Source organism: Pholis gunnellus (genome assembly GCF_910591455.1).
Source record: "Pholis gunnellus genome assembly, chromosome: 4".
In the NCBI taxonomy this organism is placed as follows: domain Eukaryota; kingdom Metazoa; phylum Chordata; class Actinopteri; order Perciformes; family Pholidae; genus Pholis; species Pholis gunnellus.
In genome coordinates, this window is record NC_136530.1 from 9,977,492 (window position 1) to 9,993,389 (window position 15,898).

At 42.1% G+C, this 15,898-nt stretch overlaps 3 protein-coding genes across 3 annotated transcripts; 2 read left to right on the forward strand and 1 right to left on the reverse strand.

The window, feature by feature from the left end:
• Nucleotides 1-109: 109 nt before the first annotated feature.
• mrpl47 (mitochondrial ribosomal protein L47) lies at nt 110-2,405 on the forward strand. Its single transcript, XM_079157229.1, has 7 exons — nt 110-264; nt 696-844; nt 931-991; nt 1,081-1,177; nt 1,305-1,435; nt 1,752-1,847; nt 1,992-2,405. Exons 1-7 carry the CDS (start codon nt 131-133, stop codon nt 2,101-2,103), a joined length of 780 nt encoding a protein of 259 aa, XP_079013355.1. The 5' UTR covers nt 110-130; the 3' UTR covers nt 2,104-2,405.
• A 146-nt stretch (nt 2,406-2,551) lies between these two features.
• actl6a (actin-like 6A) lies at nt 2,552-10,945 on the reverse strand. The gene is made up of 14 exons (XM_079157228.1): nt 10,789-10,945; nt 9,536-9,612; nt 8,677-8,851; nt 7,002-7,102; nt 6,573-6,670; nt 6,294-6,388; nt 5,711-5,817; nt 4,993-5,082; nt 4,815-4,876; nt 4,411-4,525; nt 4,180-4,260; nt 3,894-3,989; nt 3,638-3,724; nt 2,552-3,265 (listed from the first exon to the last, which is right to left on the reverse strand). The coding sequence occupies exons 1-14, from the start codon at nt 10,811-10,813 to the stop codon at nt 3,185-3,187; spliced, it is 1,290 nt and encodes a 429-aa protein (XP_079013354.1). The 5' UTR covers nt 10,814-10,945; the 3' UTR covers nt 2,552-3,184.
• Nucleotides 10,946-11,025: 80 nt separating this feature from the next.
• On the forward strand, nt 11,026-14,287 carry aldh7a1 (aldehyde dehydrogenase 7 family, member A1). Its single transcript, XM_079158413.1, has 2 exons — nt 11,026-11,087; nt 12,313-14,287. The coding sequence occupies exon 2, from the start codon at nt 12,318-12,320 to the stop codon at nt 13,944-13,946; it is 1,629 nt and encodes a 542-aa protein (XP_079014539.1). The 5' UTR covers nt 11,026-11,087; nt 12,313-12,317; the 3' UTR covers nt 13,947-14,287.
• Nucleotides 14,288-15,898: the final 1,611 nt, after the last annotated feature.

The window sequence follows — 15,898 nt, forward strand, 5'->3', positions numbered from 1 at the left end:
TGTGTAGGCATAATGTATAGTAGTCATTGCATAAATATATATTAATAGCTGAAAAAAGCAAAACAATTCTAAAAAAGTATTAAGTGTAGAAAAATGCATTATGGGTAATGTGGGAAGGACAACGGTAAAGATGGCGACGTCCTCATCAGCAGGACGCGTTTTGACTCTTTGCAAGCAGTTTCAAAATGTCTTTAGGATATCCTCGGCGATAACTACCCAGCACTGCTCTTCTGCTGTGACCAAGTACCAGCCTCGTCTTCACAGGTAACGTTAAGTTAAGAGTAAAACATGACATATATATATATATATATATATATATATATATATAACGTGTTCACAGTTTATACTGGCTCTGCTCCTCAATGACGGTTTGTGTGGAATCTGTAAAGTCTTAAATGTGATGATACTACCTCCATTCATTTGTTGAGTTAATCTATTGACAGTGGACTGACGTGTAGAGTCATGGGTTTAGATATATTTAGCAGTGTTATATATTTTATTTGGTGTAACAGTTATAGAAAGAGGAGAAGAGACATTTTAATAGAAGTATAATGCACTCGTGCCTCTGCTGTTCGCTGATGACCACAATTCAAACTAGGAGGTGCAATCCTAGGAAAATGGAATACCAATTCTAATTTAAGTTTGATTATACCTTTTTTAAGTCTTGTTGTGTTAATTTATTTTGCACCCACCAGGGAAAAGTCTCCCCTTGCTGCCCTGTCTTGGTACAGTCCCAGCAGCTCTGTGGGTCAGTGTCGAGCCCTGCACACGACCATCAGCAGGAGAGGGCTGGACGAGTTCTTTGACCTCCCCGAGAACTGGGGAGAGTCCAACGTGAAGTCAGGTAAAACACTTAAGATGGCCCCTCCACTATGGCTGCACAGTCTGCTCGTAGCTTTAACAATCGAACATTGTTTGAACATTTAACAGGTGCACCATGGACTGCCAAACAACTGAGGACAAAGAGCAATGAAGATTTACACAAACTCTGGTAAGCACTGTAGAGATCACACTGGTGCTTCAGTGTTTTATACGCTGTAACATTTCTCAGCTTTGTGTTTCACTCTCGTTCTATCTCAGGTATGTGCTGTTAAAAGAAAAGAACTTGCTGTTCACACTTGAGCAGGAATCAAAGAGGCAAAGGGTTCAGATGCCGAGTCCAGAAAGAACAAGGAAGGTTGGTATGATGCTCAAGTGACATCTCCTCCATTACTGTAGACCTCTGTCAGCGGTAGGTGGGATGCAGGGTTTCTATTTAAGTAGGAGCCCTGGCTGAGCTAACTCTTGCTGTCCTCTTCTCCCAGGTCGAGCGGTCAATGATCCGACTGGAGACGGTGGTGATTGAGCGAGAGACTGCTCTGCGACTGCTGCAGACGGGACAGGAGAAAGGCAGACCAGGAGCCTGGAGAAGGAACAAATGTGGACATGTCTACTGGTGAGCGCAGATTCTCCGTATAAATTATATCGGAAATGCAGCACACAACATTTTAAAGGTTCCCTATGTAGTTTTTGTTATGTTGCACAGTAGCTGGATTCTCGCGATGTCTCGATTAAGTGAGAATCCCAGGATCACATCACACAAAAATCCATCTTGTCGGGCTTCAAGCTAAGTGTTTGTGTAATAATGTCATTGTAGACAGGACTGATGTAGACTTTGTGCCGGTGGTCTGTTACCTGATTGCAGTAGATCTAAAGAGCCAGGCTTTAGAAAATAAAATGTGGCATCACTCACTTTATTTTCTTTCCCTCAGGTATCGATTCAAAGAATATGCCATTCCTTGGTACATGAACAGAAAGTACAAGCGAAAGCCCTTCTTCACACCCAAGTTCGTCCAACCTCACATAAGGTAAGATACGGCACACGCCATTTTGTCAGTGTAAAAGATGTGTGTGGAGAGTTTAACCCTAACTTATGTTGTGCAAAATTCCTGTTTACTTACAAAGAACAAAAAACAGATTTGTATTTGTTTTCATATTTTTCTGTCTTGCAGGCTGCGCATAGAGAAGCACATTCGACAGAAGGCCAGGAATGCCAGCTTGGAGAGGAGAACTCGGGCCGAACTCAAGGAGAAGTTTCCTCAAGTAAAAGTTTCTGAATCATAACATTTCAAGTGCATCTTTTACAATTAAGGCATATTTGACATCTGTCCAGACACAAGGCCTTCTCTGCATTCATTTATCTGCGGAGTTAATGTGAATACTAAATCTGAATCGGCTCATGTCAAATCATCGGTGGTCTAAAACTGTTGTCCTATGTTGAGTATGAGTGTTTATTTGATCCTATACGATAAACCATGCTACATCACCCTGAAATGTGTTTGTTTTTTTTTAAACTTAATATCAAAACATATGTATTGAGTTCTCATTACTAGTCTGTAAAATTAGTATTCAGTTTGGAGATTGTTAATGCTACTTTACAGTAATTTGATACAGTTATCAAAATGTAAACCTGTTTGTCAAAACCATTTTTAAAAGCAATTAATACAAGACACCCCTATAATTAAAATCATGTTCATGTAAAAGTGAAACAAACTTCACATCACACTTAATAAACAATGAAAATTAAATACAGATTTATTTGTGTTGACACAAATAAGCAAGAACAGGGTTTTGCCTCCGAGTTTACTTACTACACAAAAAAAGGCTTCTGAACAGAAGAAATGATTCACCCCAAACTATAAAGGTCAGTCCTCCAAATACACGTCACCCAAATGTTACCGTGTCAGTATTCGGTAGAAACCTTTCAGAGCAAATTGCTTCTCCAAATTGTAATCAAAAACTTGATTTAGAAGCTACACACACGTATTTAATGATCCTTAGAACATGTCAATGTCTGAAGTGGGAGAGAAGACGGGGACAATAGGTTCTTCAGCTTTTGTCAATTCCAGAATTATTTTTTGTTTCCACAAAACTCGTATCTAGAAATAAGGCAACAGACATGACTAATGACAAAACAATGGAACTCAAACCATCTTTCATCATAGTGACGGTTTACTTTGTAGATGTTTGTCTGATTTTCACAATAAATCCCAGACAGGCGACATATTAACAAACTTTTAAAAAAACAAATCATACAAAACAAGAGTGATCATCCGTGGGTGTGTGTTCCTGAGTCCGGGGCCAGAGGTGAACTCGTGAGCTTGTGGCGAAGACGGTGATGGAGAGGGAGGGGGTTGGTGTCGAATCAAGGGCACTTCCTGTCTACACACTGCTTCCCTCCCTCCTCATACTCCTGTTTGGAGATCCACATCTGCTGGAAGGTTCCCTGGTTGACACGGAAAACATGTTTAGTTTCAATAAATCAGGATGAAAGTAGGAGAGGCCTGAATACACGCACGCAAAGACAAAGCTGTTCAGCAAAGTGGACGTGTGATTGCAGAGCTCATGCATTTTGCCACCGCTTTTATCAATATTTTTAGGCGACCAAGTTAAACTTGGACAACTCCCAGACCTGACACATTGTGGTAGCCACGCCATTAAGCATACCCTGCTTCTATTCTACTCTAAATGGACCATATTTTACAAAATGAACATCATGCTGTGAGAGACAGTTTTCTGTACCTCGAGAACTAATGTCATAACGATTAAATCCTGTTGATACATTTATAAAACAGTTTTAACTGCTTTGTGTCCTTACGAGTGATGCCAGGATGGAGCCTCCTATCCAGGCACTGAAGCGGCGCTCCACTGTCGTGTTGTTGGCTATCAGCTTCAGCCTCATGCTCTGTAAATCACAGACAAACATGTTAAAACTCTGGCAGGAAATATCGCAGTGTAAAGGAATGTATTTAAATGATCAGACCACATAAGAAACTGTGTGCACAAATCAATCATTTATTAGCTCATGTTGTCATTAACTAATACTGTGTTAGGAGGGGCTGGCATGAACTCACCGGAGGGGTTTTCTGGGAGAGTTCTCTGTTCAGTCTGTCTGTGAAGCCCTGAATGAGCGTGTTTCCTCCGGTCACCACCACACTGCCATACAGACCCTGAGGCACACAGTCAAAAAGGTTTTATCGTCAACAAAATGGTTTAAGCAAGACATCTTTACCCATTCAGTCATTTGAAATTAACTCCAATTAAGAGCCTCATTTTAACGGATAAAAGTTCAACTCGAGCGTCTCAAAGAAGACACCAGGAATAGGTGTAACCCGTGTGTTAAAGCATGTTGATAATTACCGGCCGGATGTCGATGTCGCACATTCCCACGCTGGTCGTCACCACATGACCGACTCCCAACATGGTGTTTCCAGACAGGCCCTGCAGTGATCACAACAAACATCACTAAATTACGTTTTCACAAATATATTCCGCTTTAAACAACTTTTCATGACAGAGCTTTCCTTTTTTTTGGAGGCAGCATGTTGAGCTATTTAGTCTGCCCTGTTACTACACATTAATAACACACACCTTGGCATTAGAGGGGTCAAACAGCCCCTCTGGGATCTTCAGCCTCTCGGCCCCGAAGTCACAGTTGTAGCCGTTGGGCAGCTCATAGTGCACTGTGGGCATCTGTGCAGCAACCCTGATGAAAGAGAGGAGGGTCACCTGTGAGTACGGCAGCGCCATTTTCCAATATGACAATTAATCGTCTTTCAATGTCTTCAATCAAATATCGAGATATCACAGTAATGTGGGGCGACCGTGGCCAAGTGGAGAGCAGGGCCGTCTTTCAATCAGAGGATCGGCGGTTCGATTTGAACCTTTCAGCAGAAGTTCACTTTTGCAAACCTCCACATAAGCTGAGGGTTAAAGTAAAGGATAATGTCTACGTTAACGTCAGATTCATATTAAGATGCAAATAATGCTCTTACTGTTCATCATATGGCGAGTCGGACACCTGCAGCACAGATGCCTGGAAGTCCTGGATCACACACTGCAAATATTAAGAAGGACAAGTTGGCACACATTCAGCCAAACACAATACATACCAACAATTCCTTCATTACTGCAAGGTCACAACAAAGGGGTGCTTCAGAGTTTGCTGCTTACATTACACATGTAGTTGTGCCATGAGCGAGTGACTTGAGGTAGCTTCTCCTTTTTCTTCCAGCTGGCCGGTGAAGCCTCTCGCACTCCATCCTGTAATGACAAACAGTGGTTCACAGTGTGTGGTATGAAGGAAGATGACAATAAGGGCGAATGAAGACTCATAACGCACAATAAAGAGTTGAGTTAAAGCTTCCTGGTCCAATTTTAGGATGATTTGATTTCCAAACTTGGGCCTGTGTGCTGCAGATAAGAGCTGGTTCTCTTTATTACATCCCTCCACACTATCATTCAGTGCATACTGTTTCTATATGTATGTATATCCAAGAGTGAACATAGATAATATTATGATCACACTACCTAAAACAGGGATGTTAATATGCTTTAACCTTAACGTATTTTTACAGCCAGTTAATGAAATTTACCGCCAACATTTGAAATCAATTCATACGATAAGAGGAAAACTGTATGGATGTTTTCATCGTAACATTCAAAACACAACTTTGCATTAATAAATTCACATTCGTCCATTCAAGAATATTTGTAAGACACCATCTTCACCTGCCCTGAACCATAATGCCACTTATAATAAAAACACAAAGACAGGAACGGGTTTCAGGCTGGAGCAATATATCCCAAATATTTCTACTAGATTATTAAAAATACACTGTTCCACCTGTGAAACACTGAAATGAGATTCTCTACAATAGTGTTATCTTACCTTTGATGCAATCATGTACGGGGGGATTATTTCAACACTTAAATCTTGAAAAAGCTCCCTACACTGCATGCTCATGAAGTCTCCAGCCAGGGGCGATTTCACGATGCCTGTCAGAGAAAATTAAAAAAACACATGACCTGGAGGAACACAGTAAATCTCTACCATTCTTACACACACATATATATATATATCAGCAACTCCACACATTGTTTTAAAAACTTGCTCAACTTGATAAATCTCTTGATGTGCCTTTAATGAATTAGCAATCTCTTGTCTTTTGTTTGCTTTGTATCAGAAAGCATTATGTTGCTGTTTTACAACACGATTTAGTTTCATCTGAAATAAAAATGTGAGAATTACTGTTGCACCAGCAATAGTTCATGACGACAACAGAGGCTTGTAATAACATCTGTGGGAACAGCTGGCTTGATGGGCAAGGCTGCGATGCCAGCTCCAACCAGCAGATGGCAACACTAATCATACAAGATAACACATGCGTTATCTTAGGTGATTAGTTAATATGTAAACAAAATAAATTATGCAGGTAGATTATCAACTTGTGGTGAATGATTTATGATAATACCTTGCTGCAGGACGTAGCCATCGTGCACTGGAATTGCTGTGGTGTGTGTGGCGCCGCTGTCCAGGACCAAGCTTGTAGATCGCCCATTGGCAAAGCTTAGACACTCGGAGTGAAGGAAATGTAACCCAGTTCAACGCGTAACAGACACAGTACTAGTTTAACAGATTGTTCATCAGAGAAACAGTACTCTCAGAGCATTATCAGACACTTAATGGAAAATATCTCATATTAGCTTTGTCTCCCATCCTTTTCTGGATGACGTGAAGTAGTAAAGGATACGCAGATAGCACGGCAGATTTGCAGAGGAAGAAGGCAGGAATGTTGTAATGTTCAAACATCAGCTCTGTCAGTTTCTCTCGTTTCGCTCGTGTGTTCCACTGGGGGAAAAAAAACAGAAAACAGGACGTTCACAACAGATTAATGTCAGCGCAACACAAACTACGGACCAGAGCAGGAAACAAGCTCTTAAATTAAAATCCTCATCATATGTGGATTACTGCTAAAGCAAACAGCATCTCAAAAAGCTCACCAGCTACTGAGTATTCAACTAACATGCTAAAACAGAACCGGACTTTAAATCTGCCACGATCTCGCTGTTTGCTGATGAATTCTAACTGTGTGAATACTGTTTGGCCATGGTGCAATCACAGAATATGTAGCTACCAACCAGTGTTGTTCAGACTCTAGCTCGTACAAATGCCAACTCACCGATGCTTCTGACATGAGCACTGGATGCAAGCTGGGTTCAGACTTGAAGTGCATCTTGTAGGTGTGATCCAGAATGGCCTGGAAACTGTCCCAGTCCTCAACTGTAAAAGAGACGGAAGAGAAAACACAGACGGGGCTTGTTAAATGTCAAATTGCTGTCGGATTATTGGCTATTATACAGGACAAAATGGACAACATTTGGGAAATAACATTGCAACTACGCAATGTTCTCAAGATATGTCTTTACTATGTTTATGGCATCAAAATCGACGTCACAAAAAATTGTGCTTCTATCGTCGTCGTCGTCATCATCATCGTTGCTGGGTCAGATGGTGGAGAAAATAGAGCAACGATGGGTTTTTTTTAGATAACAAATTGAGCATCGGGCACCAATGTTCCAGGTCAGCCCTCTGAAGGCGCCTGTGGTCCCACGATGCTGTTCTGCTGCAATTAAGATTGGTGTCACACTTGGCTCTAAATAGCCTCCCAGCCAAACTCCACTGGACTAGATTCTGATGAGCATCATTAGCTAGGTCAGCGCACCGGAGTGCTCCTTTCACAGCCGCTGTCAGAAATCAAACACAGTCGAATAGAGAATTTCGGCCAATAGAGAGGCAATTAATGTACAACCATTTTGAAAATTGGTTAATGTTTAAAGAATATATACTATATGCAAAAGGTCACCATTCCCTGGAAGCAGCTTCACCTATGTGAGCCTTTTGTAATTTGTAGTTAATATAAGTTGTTTGTGTTTAAGTTATGAAAGCCTCACAAGCTATGTGAAGCATTTTTCACTAGTTTTTAAACATTGTATAGACTAAACAAATGACTGATTAATTTCTTGATAATTAATATAATCTGCTGTTGCAGCCCTAATTTTGGATAATTGTTGTCAAATTGAGAAACAAGATAGTTAAGCTAAACAACGTTGAACAGATGTAAGGAAGACATCATCTACAGAAAACGGGGCAGAGAAATCTGAGATTGAAACTGAGCCTCAGATTATTTATTTAAATAACAGCTCAATTTAAGATCCAAAGACAGCTTGGACATTACATTACAGTCATTTAGCAGACGCTTTTATCCAAAGCGACTTACAATAAGTACATGAGACCCACGTCTGGCTTTGGATGTCCAACACATGCACGACATAGACAAGTACAACAGAGGATGGGGGAAAATATGATCACTGTCAAGCAGACATGGTGGTTAACCCAAGACGGAGAAGGGTTTGCCTTCCACCAAGAGGACACTGGGTGGGAGAGCTCATGATAATGAGTTGCCTTGGTCTTCAAATAAGCTCATTAATATTCATGATGAACGGCAGTCATCTGTACGCAAGTCAGGGTTGTGACGAGTTCATCTACAAAGCCGGCTGTCAGACTAACAGACTCTAATTATGGATATGTTCACGCATACAGGGTTATAAATATTCAGTGTTGGAGTTTACGTCACAGACTATGACGAAAAACAGGGTCGTGCAGTTACACACAACCCACTTGTCTTCATAAATTGTTACTGAGGTCATATTTTAGCATTAAACAGCCTGGTCAATTTCTAACCCAATAACATGGCAGTTAAAAACCTAATTGTGCTTTAATTTTTTTTTTTTTATGCATTGGGGGGGGGGGGGGGGGACACAAATAAAAATCACATGCCACGAGTCAACACTCACTCATGCCATTCTTGAGCGGAGACATGACCTCCATGCTCTCCCTGGGAACCCTCAGCTGGTTGGTATCAATATAGTAGGTGGTGCCGCTCTGCTTGCTCTTGTCACCATCCGTCTCCATGGGCGTGCTGCCATCCTCTCGGTCAATGGTCACGCCTATCACCGTGGGAAAGTCCGCCTGAGCCGAGACAAAACGCAACAGGACACAATGCAAATCAAGACACATTCTCACAGGCCCTGGTTTTGCAATGGCGAACGTAACAACACAAATTTCCCATTTTTGAGAAACGGAGGGTGAGGCAATGCTCCTCTGAGTTATAAAAGACAAAGAGTACAGTAGTTTTGAAATGCTCAAAAGTACCTGGTTTCACTGTCCTGACTTGGCATGTACTGACTGATTCATCTTGCACACTCAGATAGCCCACACAATAACAAGAACCTGGAACTGAGGCAGCTAAATGGAATTCAGCCATCAATAATTGTCCTAAACGTATGTTTTTCCTGCTCTCATTACAGGTGATGACCACGGCATATCATCAATATATCATATCATCAATGTGGTATTTGCACCAGGCCAGTATTAGAGATTACATAGATGAATTTGACTATGGACATCAGTGTTCATCTCTGACATTTCTCTTATCAAACTGATATTTACACAATCAACATCTCCACCTAAAAACACAGATGAATCAAAACCAAGCAAAGCACTCCAGAACGATCTGAACTAAATGAATGCCGCCTGTCTCCGGGGTGATGGCCCTCATTTCTTGACATTGTCGAACACCCGGAAGGGAAGATGAAGATGCACAGAGCAAGAAAAGACACATAGTTAATCAGGTCATCTGTGTGATCCATTTACCTTGGGACAGTCTTCTCCGGCGTAGCCAGCTCTTACAGTGTATGAGCCAATGTCGAACACCAGCGCTCCCACCTCATCTGCAAAAATGAGAATTTTATTAAAAACTGCAAAAAAATAAATATGTATCCATCTGAGAGGAAGGTCAGAACAGTTAACTTCCTCAACAAATACTATACTGTTTTTTGAAAGACTAAATAACAGTTTCTGGGTTAAAAAGGCATTTCACATTCTGCAATATACATACTTTTTTTTTTAGAGCAGTTCTTCAAACAATATCCCAGACACAAACAACAACAAATATTCACATAAACACATCAGAAATGTATACCGAGCCAATACCTCAAACTGACTTGGCAGAAGTCAGCCTGAGAAAGCTCGCCTGGTATTAAGTTCTTCCAGGATTGTTATTAATGGATCTTTCCGTATAGCACGCCACATAAAGGTAAAACTATCACACATAACAGGCTCCTCGGCTGATACTTTTACCTTTTGGACAATAATGTTACCGTAAGTAAAATAAGTATGTGGTGGGAAGATGCAAATCACGAAAGGGACGATTATTTAAAGTTGTGTGTACTGAAATGTTACTTTTTACTTCGCTACACAGGCTGTTCTACAGTGAACTATGTTACGTTATAATGATATTGTAATAAAGCTACGCATAGCTAGCACACGTATTGCGTTGCTGAATGCAAATGTATGTTTAGGGTATGGTTAACATTACAATTGATAAAGACATGAATGGCATAATAAAGCCCACAGAGCATCAACAGAAGTTTTTCACAGTTCAGAAAAAGACATCTGTGAAGTTCTAACTTAGATATGTGAATCTGAGCAGAGAGAGAAAATGCAGAGTACTTAAAGTAAATATAACGTTCCCTCTTTAAGCACAATATTTCCAAATCCAAGGAAGCTATAATAACGTTACGCAATCGGAACTGGATGTGTAACGCTAACATGAGTTCGGCAAACCCACTTTCATTCATTTCCTAGCTAGCTAGGCGGTACCGGGGTTACATAGTTGTTGCATAAACAAACTAAACTGAGTCAGATGATGCACTGGAAGCGTTCACAAATTCACATATTCCTAAACGCGGACGGATTAAAGATGTTAGCCAAGCCCAGCGTTAGTCTCCCGTGAGAGTTAAACGTTAGCACAGCTAGCATAGCTAGCTAACTGTAACGCTGGCTAAAGCTACCGAACGGAACAACGTGGACAACAATTTAGTTTTATTTGACGAGAGCCCACTCACCGCCTCCATACACTCCGCCACTCATCCTTTAGATGATCTCAACGACGACGTCTTGATAAAAAAAAATGATTACAGCAGAATCACAACCGCTGAACGGTTAATCACAACAAAGGGAATTTGTTAGCATGGAACAACCTCACAAAGCAGGCGCCACACTGCGTCGAGGCGGCTGTCCAATCAGAACGCAGCACAACACCAGTACTTCCGGTTCAGCTGTGCCGGAAACATTAAGTGTCTGTCGTGACTGCAAGTACTCCCATTCTCAAGAGCGGACGTGGCCCTGCGCACTTTGTATCAACGTGAGTGAAAAACTGATACATAACTAACATGAACTTACTTTTGATCGCTGAAAAGTTATATGCAGATAACGGTGTAAGAGTAGTTTTCATACATGCACGGTGATGTTAGTGAGAGGTAACCGCAGGACCTTGAGTTGCGGTCGTTTAGACTTAACAACATTGACGCTGATCTCGGCGACCATGTCACTCCATGCTGCTAAAGTAGCAACACGGACATACTGATGTGCATAATCCGGAATCTCACAAACGCAATTATTGTTTTGGCTTACATTCAGTTATTTTGTCGGGGACAACGGTCTAATTTTTATATCATAAATAACTTTTTCGACAGCCTCGTGGTTGTCCAAAGTTGGGTGACTTGCGCAAGCGCATATTGGATATGGTTGAGTAACTTGCTAGACCTGTATAAAAGTCTGAGAAAAGCTAAGGTTATGTAACCCACAGACTATTTTGAATGAAACTCATACAACTTCAGCAATATTAAGTCACAGTCCTAATATGTGTGGCTTCTGTTAATTGACTTTCTGCTGTATACATATTTTTCATATAAAGTTGTTGTGCATTTTCACTGTTGGTCTATTTTAGATATCAGAAAATAAGTAATGGAGCCCAAGGTGACCTCATCAAATTGCCCGTTTAGTGCCACCAACAGTGCAAACCTCAAAGAGATTCTGCTTCATATCGTAGCAGATTAAGAACACCAGAATATATTCACACCTGCAGGAGCTGGAGCCAGTTGATTTTTGGTTCAATAAAATGATAAACGCTTAACCGTTCATCAAAATGTTTGCAGATGATGTGTCTATCAATCAACTAAATAACAATGTCCTACACTATATGTGGTTTCTTTAAATACATGCATTCTTAGAGAAGGAGTTGTAACCTATTTCTGTATTCGCAGTCTCTGGTCAACACCTGTTGACTGTCCTCATTCCCTGTAGCGCACGTGTGCGGTGGCCTATAACCCAGTTTAATAAGCAACTTCTTCAAGTTATATATTATTTTGCAAACAGCAGTTGATAAAATTGGAGCTGAAAGGAAGAGACAAGTAATTGGATTTGTTGATTAACATACTTTTTTTTGGGGTTATTGTTAGTTGCCGCTCCAGACAGAACACGCTCATCTGAAGGTTGTGGTGCGATTGCTCTGTCGGCTATCATTTTCTAAATGTTCTTCAAACCTTTTTAAAGTTGTAAAATAATTTTGAACTTTGATTTACTTCCAGCACCCATGCAGCGCTGCCTTACTCTGACCTTTGCCCGGCACAGCAGGCTCCTCTTGAGACATAAGTTTGCATCTGTCCACTGCCAGCAGTCAGCAGCCATGTCAGGCCTCCTCATCAACCAGCCCAAATACTCCTGGCTGAAAGAGCTGGGCCTGTCTGAGGACAACCCTGGCGTTTACAATGGGAGCTGGGGAGGCAGCGGGGAGGTCATTACGTCATACTGCCCCGCCAACAATGAGCCCATTGCCAGAGTAACCCAGGCAACCATGGCGGAGTATGAAGAAACTGTCCAGAAGACGAGGGAGGCGTGGAAGATGTGGGCAGATATTCCAGCTCCCAAAAGAGGAGAGATTGTGAGGCAGATCGGAGATGCACTTAGAAAGAAGATTAACGTCCTCGGGAGCCTGTTGGCTCTAGAAATGGGCAAAATCTACGTTGAGGGAGTGGGAGAGGTTCAGGAATACGTTGATGTCTGTGATTATGCCGTTGGTCTGTCTAGAATGATTGGCGGGCCCATGCTGCCTTCAGAGAGACCAGGCCATGCGCTGATCGAACAGTGGAACCCCGTCGGTCTTGTCGGCATCATCACGGCCTTCAACTTCCCCGTGGCCGTGTACGGCTGGAACAATGCCATCGCTCTGACCTGCGGCAATGTCTGCCTCTGGAAAGGCGCTCCAACCACACCTCTCACAAGCGTCGCCGTTTCCAGGATTGTGGCTGAGGTGCTGGAGCACAACAACCTGCCCGGAGCCATCTGCTCCATGACCTGCGGCGGCGCCGATATCGGCACCGCCATGGCGAAGGACGAGCGGGTGGATCTGGTGTCGTTCACCGGCAGCACCCATGTTGGCAAGATGGTGGCCATGATGGTGCAGGATAGGTTCGGTCGTAAGCTGCTGGAGCTCGGCGGAAACAATGCGATCATTGTGTTCGAGGACGCTGACCTGAATCTCGTGGTGCCCTCCGCCGTCTTTGCATCAGTGGGAACCGCTGGGCAGCGCTGCACCACAACCAGGAGGCTGATGCTGCACGAGAGTCTTCACGACGCAGTGGTTGAGAGGGTCGCCAAGGCCTACAAACAAGTCCGCATCGGAGACCCATGGGATCCCGCCACCCTTTATGGGCCTCTGCACACCAAACAAGCTGTGGCTCAGTATCTGGCAGCTATTGAGCAGGCCAAGCAGCAGGGTGGCACCGTGGTCTGCGGAGGAAAGGTGATGGACCGTCCTGGAAACTACGTGGAGCCCACCATCATCACTGGGCTGGCTCACGACGCTCCCATTGTCCACACCGAAACCTTCGTCCCCATACTGTACGTCCTCAAGTTCAAGACGGAAGAGGAGGCGTTTGCCTGGAACAACGAGGTCCAGCAGGGCCTGTCCAGCAGCATCTTCACCAGAGATATGGGTCGGGTTTTCCGCTGGCTTGGGCCCAAAGGATCCGACTGCGGCATCGTGAATGTCAACATTCCGACAAGCGGAGCTGAGATCGGAGGCGCCTTTGGTGGAGAGAAACACACCGGCGGTGGAAGAGAGTCTGGCAGTGACTCGTGGAAGCAGTACATGAGGCGTTCCACCTGCACGATAAACTACAGCAAAGATCTTCCTCTGGCCCAGGGAATCAAGTTTGAATGAAGCCTTCAGGTTGTGTGTTGTTTTCACGGGGCCCAAAAGGAAAACGCCAAACATTAGACATTTGTTAATTGCATTTTTGCATTCAGAAAGGTCAGTTTGAATTTCAACAAAACGTAATATAATTTTGGATCAATTTAAATTTCCCTGTATCAAATCTATGTAGGTGGTTGTTACTTCAGATATACATCCTGGTTTGAAAATGGTTTTGTGTTGAAATTCAAATATTTCCCCCCTAATGTTGGTGTGCACTTCTGTACAAGCACTTAGAAAGTGAGTTTGAGGGCTAGATGACTACTGGATACTGTATACAGTGTAAAAAAAATAAATCTTACCCTTTTATTTTGGAAGAAAAACTGGAGTGGACTTTTTTTTCATTTCTAGATTAAATCATTCTTTGCAAATAACATTTCAACACGGTTTGCATTAATATACTGTACTTTGCATCTAGAGCACCCTTTAAGAAAGAGTCACAATGGGCTTTCCAGACAATAAATCATTAAATATGAGGCTTGACGTTGACTTGGCCGGTTTATTCTTTGTAAACCTTCATAAAGATCATTAGTGTCTAGAACTTGGACCGTTAAAGTCACGAACATCAGCACATTCGTTGCAGCTGGGTCATTTTTATGATTGTTAGTTTTCACTTGTGTCACTCAAGTATAATTAGAAGCCACTGATGTAGACCAACAGTAAATCATAATGCTGTTATTGATAATTAGGAAAAAAAGTGTTAAAATGAATTTGTGAAAGAGATACCTGCTTTTGTCAGACTGTGAGGTGAACCATTAACCTCCATACATTTCTGATGAAATCTGTTGTTGCATGTGCTACAACACAAGCAGCCTCATTTTGGTTTGAAGTACTGTGTATTATTTGGTAATCAATTATAAGTTCAAAATGGTATATACAAAACTACACTACAGTAGTCTATTGGCAACAAATAATATTAGAAGATACATGTATTGTATTCGAGCCGATGACTCTTTTTTAGTTTTACTGGTGTTCATTGGTTACTTTCATAGCATTGGAATTGGGCAATAGTAGTGCATAAAGGTGTCTATATTTTGATTATCATAGTAAGAAAAGCCCAGGTGTTTTTAACAATGGCTCTGTTCTATTCCAGTATGACAGTGAGCCAGTATGCACAATGCTAGGACCCTGGAACTGTAGCAGCCAAATGGAATCCAGCCATCATCCATTTGATTATTTACGCTGGTTCTTTTACTCGTGTGAGATGTTAAAATGGCCTCAGAAAAAACTAGACTATTTCTGATTCTTATTTTAGAGGAGGTTCATACGTCTATTGTGCTTTATAGTACTTGTCTAATACTCTGGCACAAGTGTGTATGGCTTCTGTGTCAGTGAAAAGACACATTTTTACAGTTTTGGCATTTCTTTGAAGAGAATGACCTCGTCTTGGATGATCCACCCTCTTACCTTGACTTCAACCCAGTGCATGCTGGGACAGGCTCCAGCTCCCCTTTACCCTGAATTCAATGAATTTTCCTCAATATCAGGAGTTCTAGCAAACTACACCTACATGCAAAGTGGTGTCCTTTTTTCTTTTAAAGGTAAGCTGTACGTATGTACTGCACTGTACTGTAACCGTGTACTGGAGATGTTTTTACTTAACATGAAAATGTTTCGTAATGAACCCTTCCAGAAACACAGGATTTTTAGGATCTTGTAATATATGTTGCTATAGTATTGAAGAGAGAAACTGTCTCTTTAATAGAAATACTACTCCATCTCCCATCCTCCCCATATGCTCACCCTCCCACTCAGCAACTCTCTACCTCATACTCCAGCTCTCTCTCTCTCTCTCTCTCTCTCTCTCTCTCTCTCTCTCTCTCTCTCTCTCTCTCTCTCTCTCTCTCTCTCTCTCTCTCTCTCTGCATTTACTGCTCCTCCTAGCAGCATCTGCACTCGCAGCTGAAAGGAAGAACTGAAAC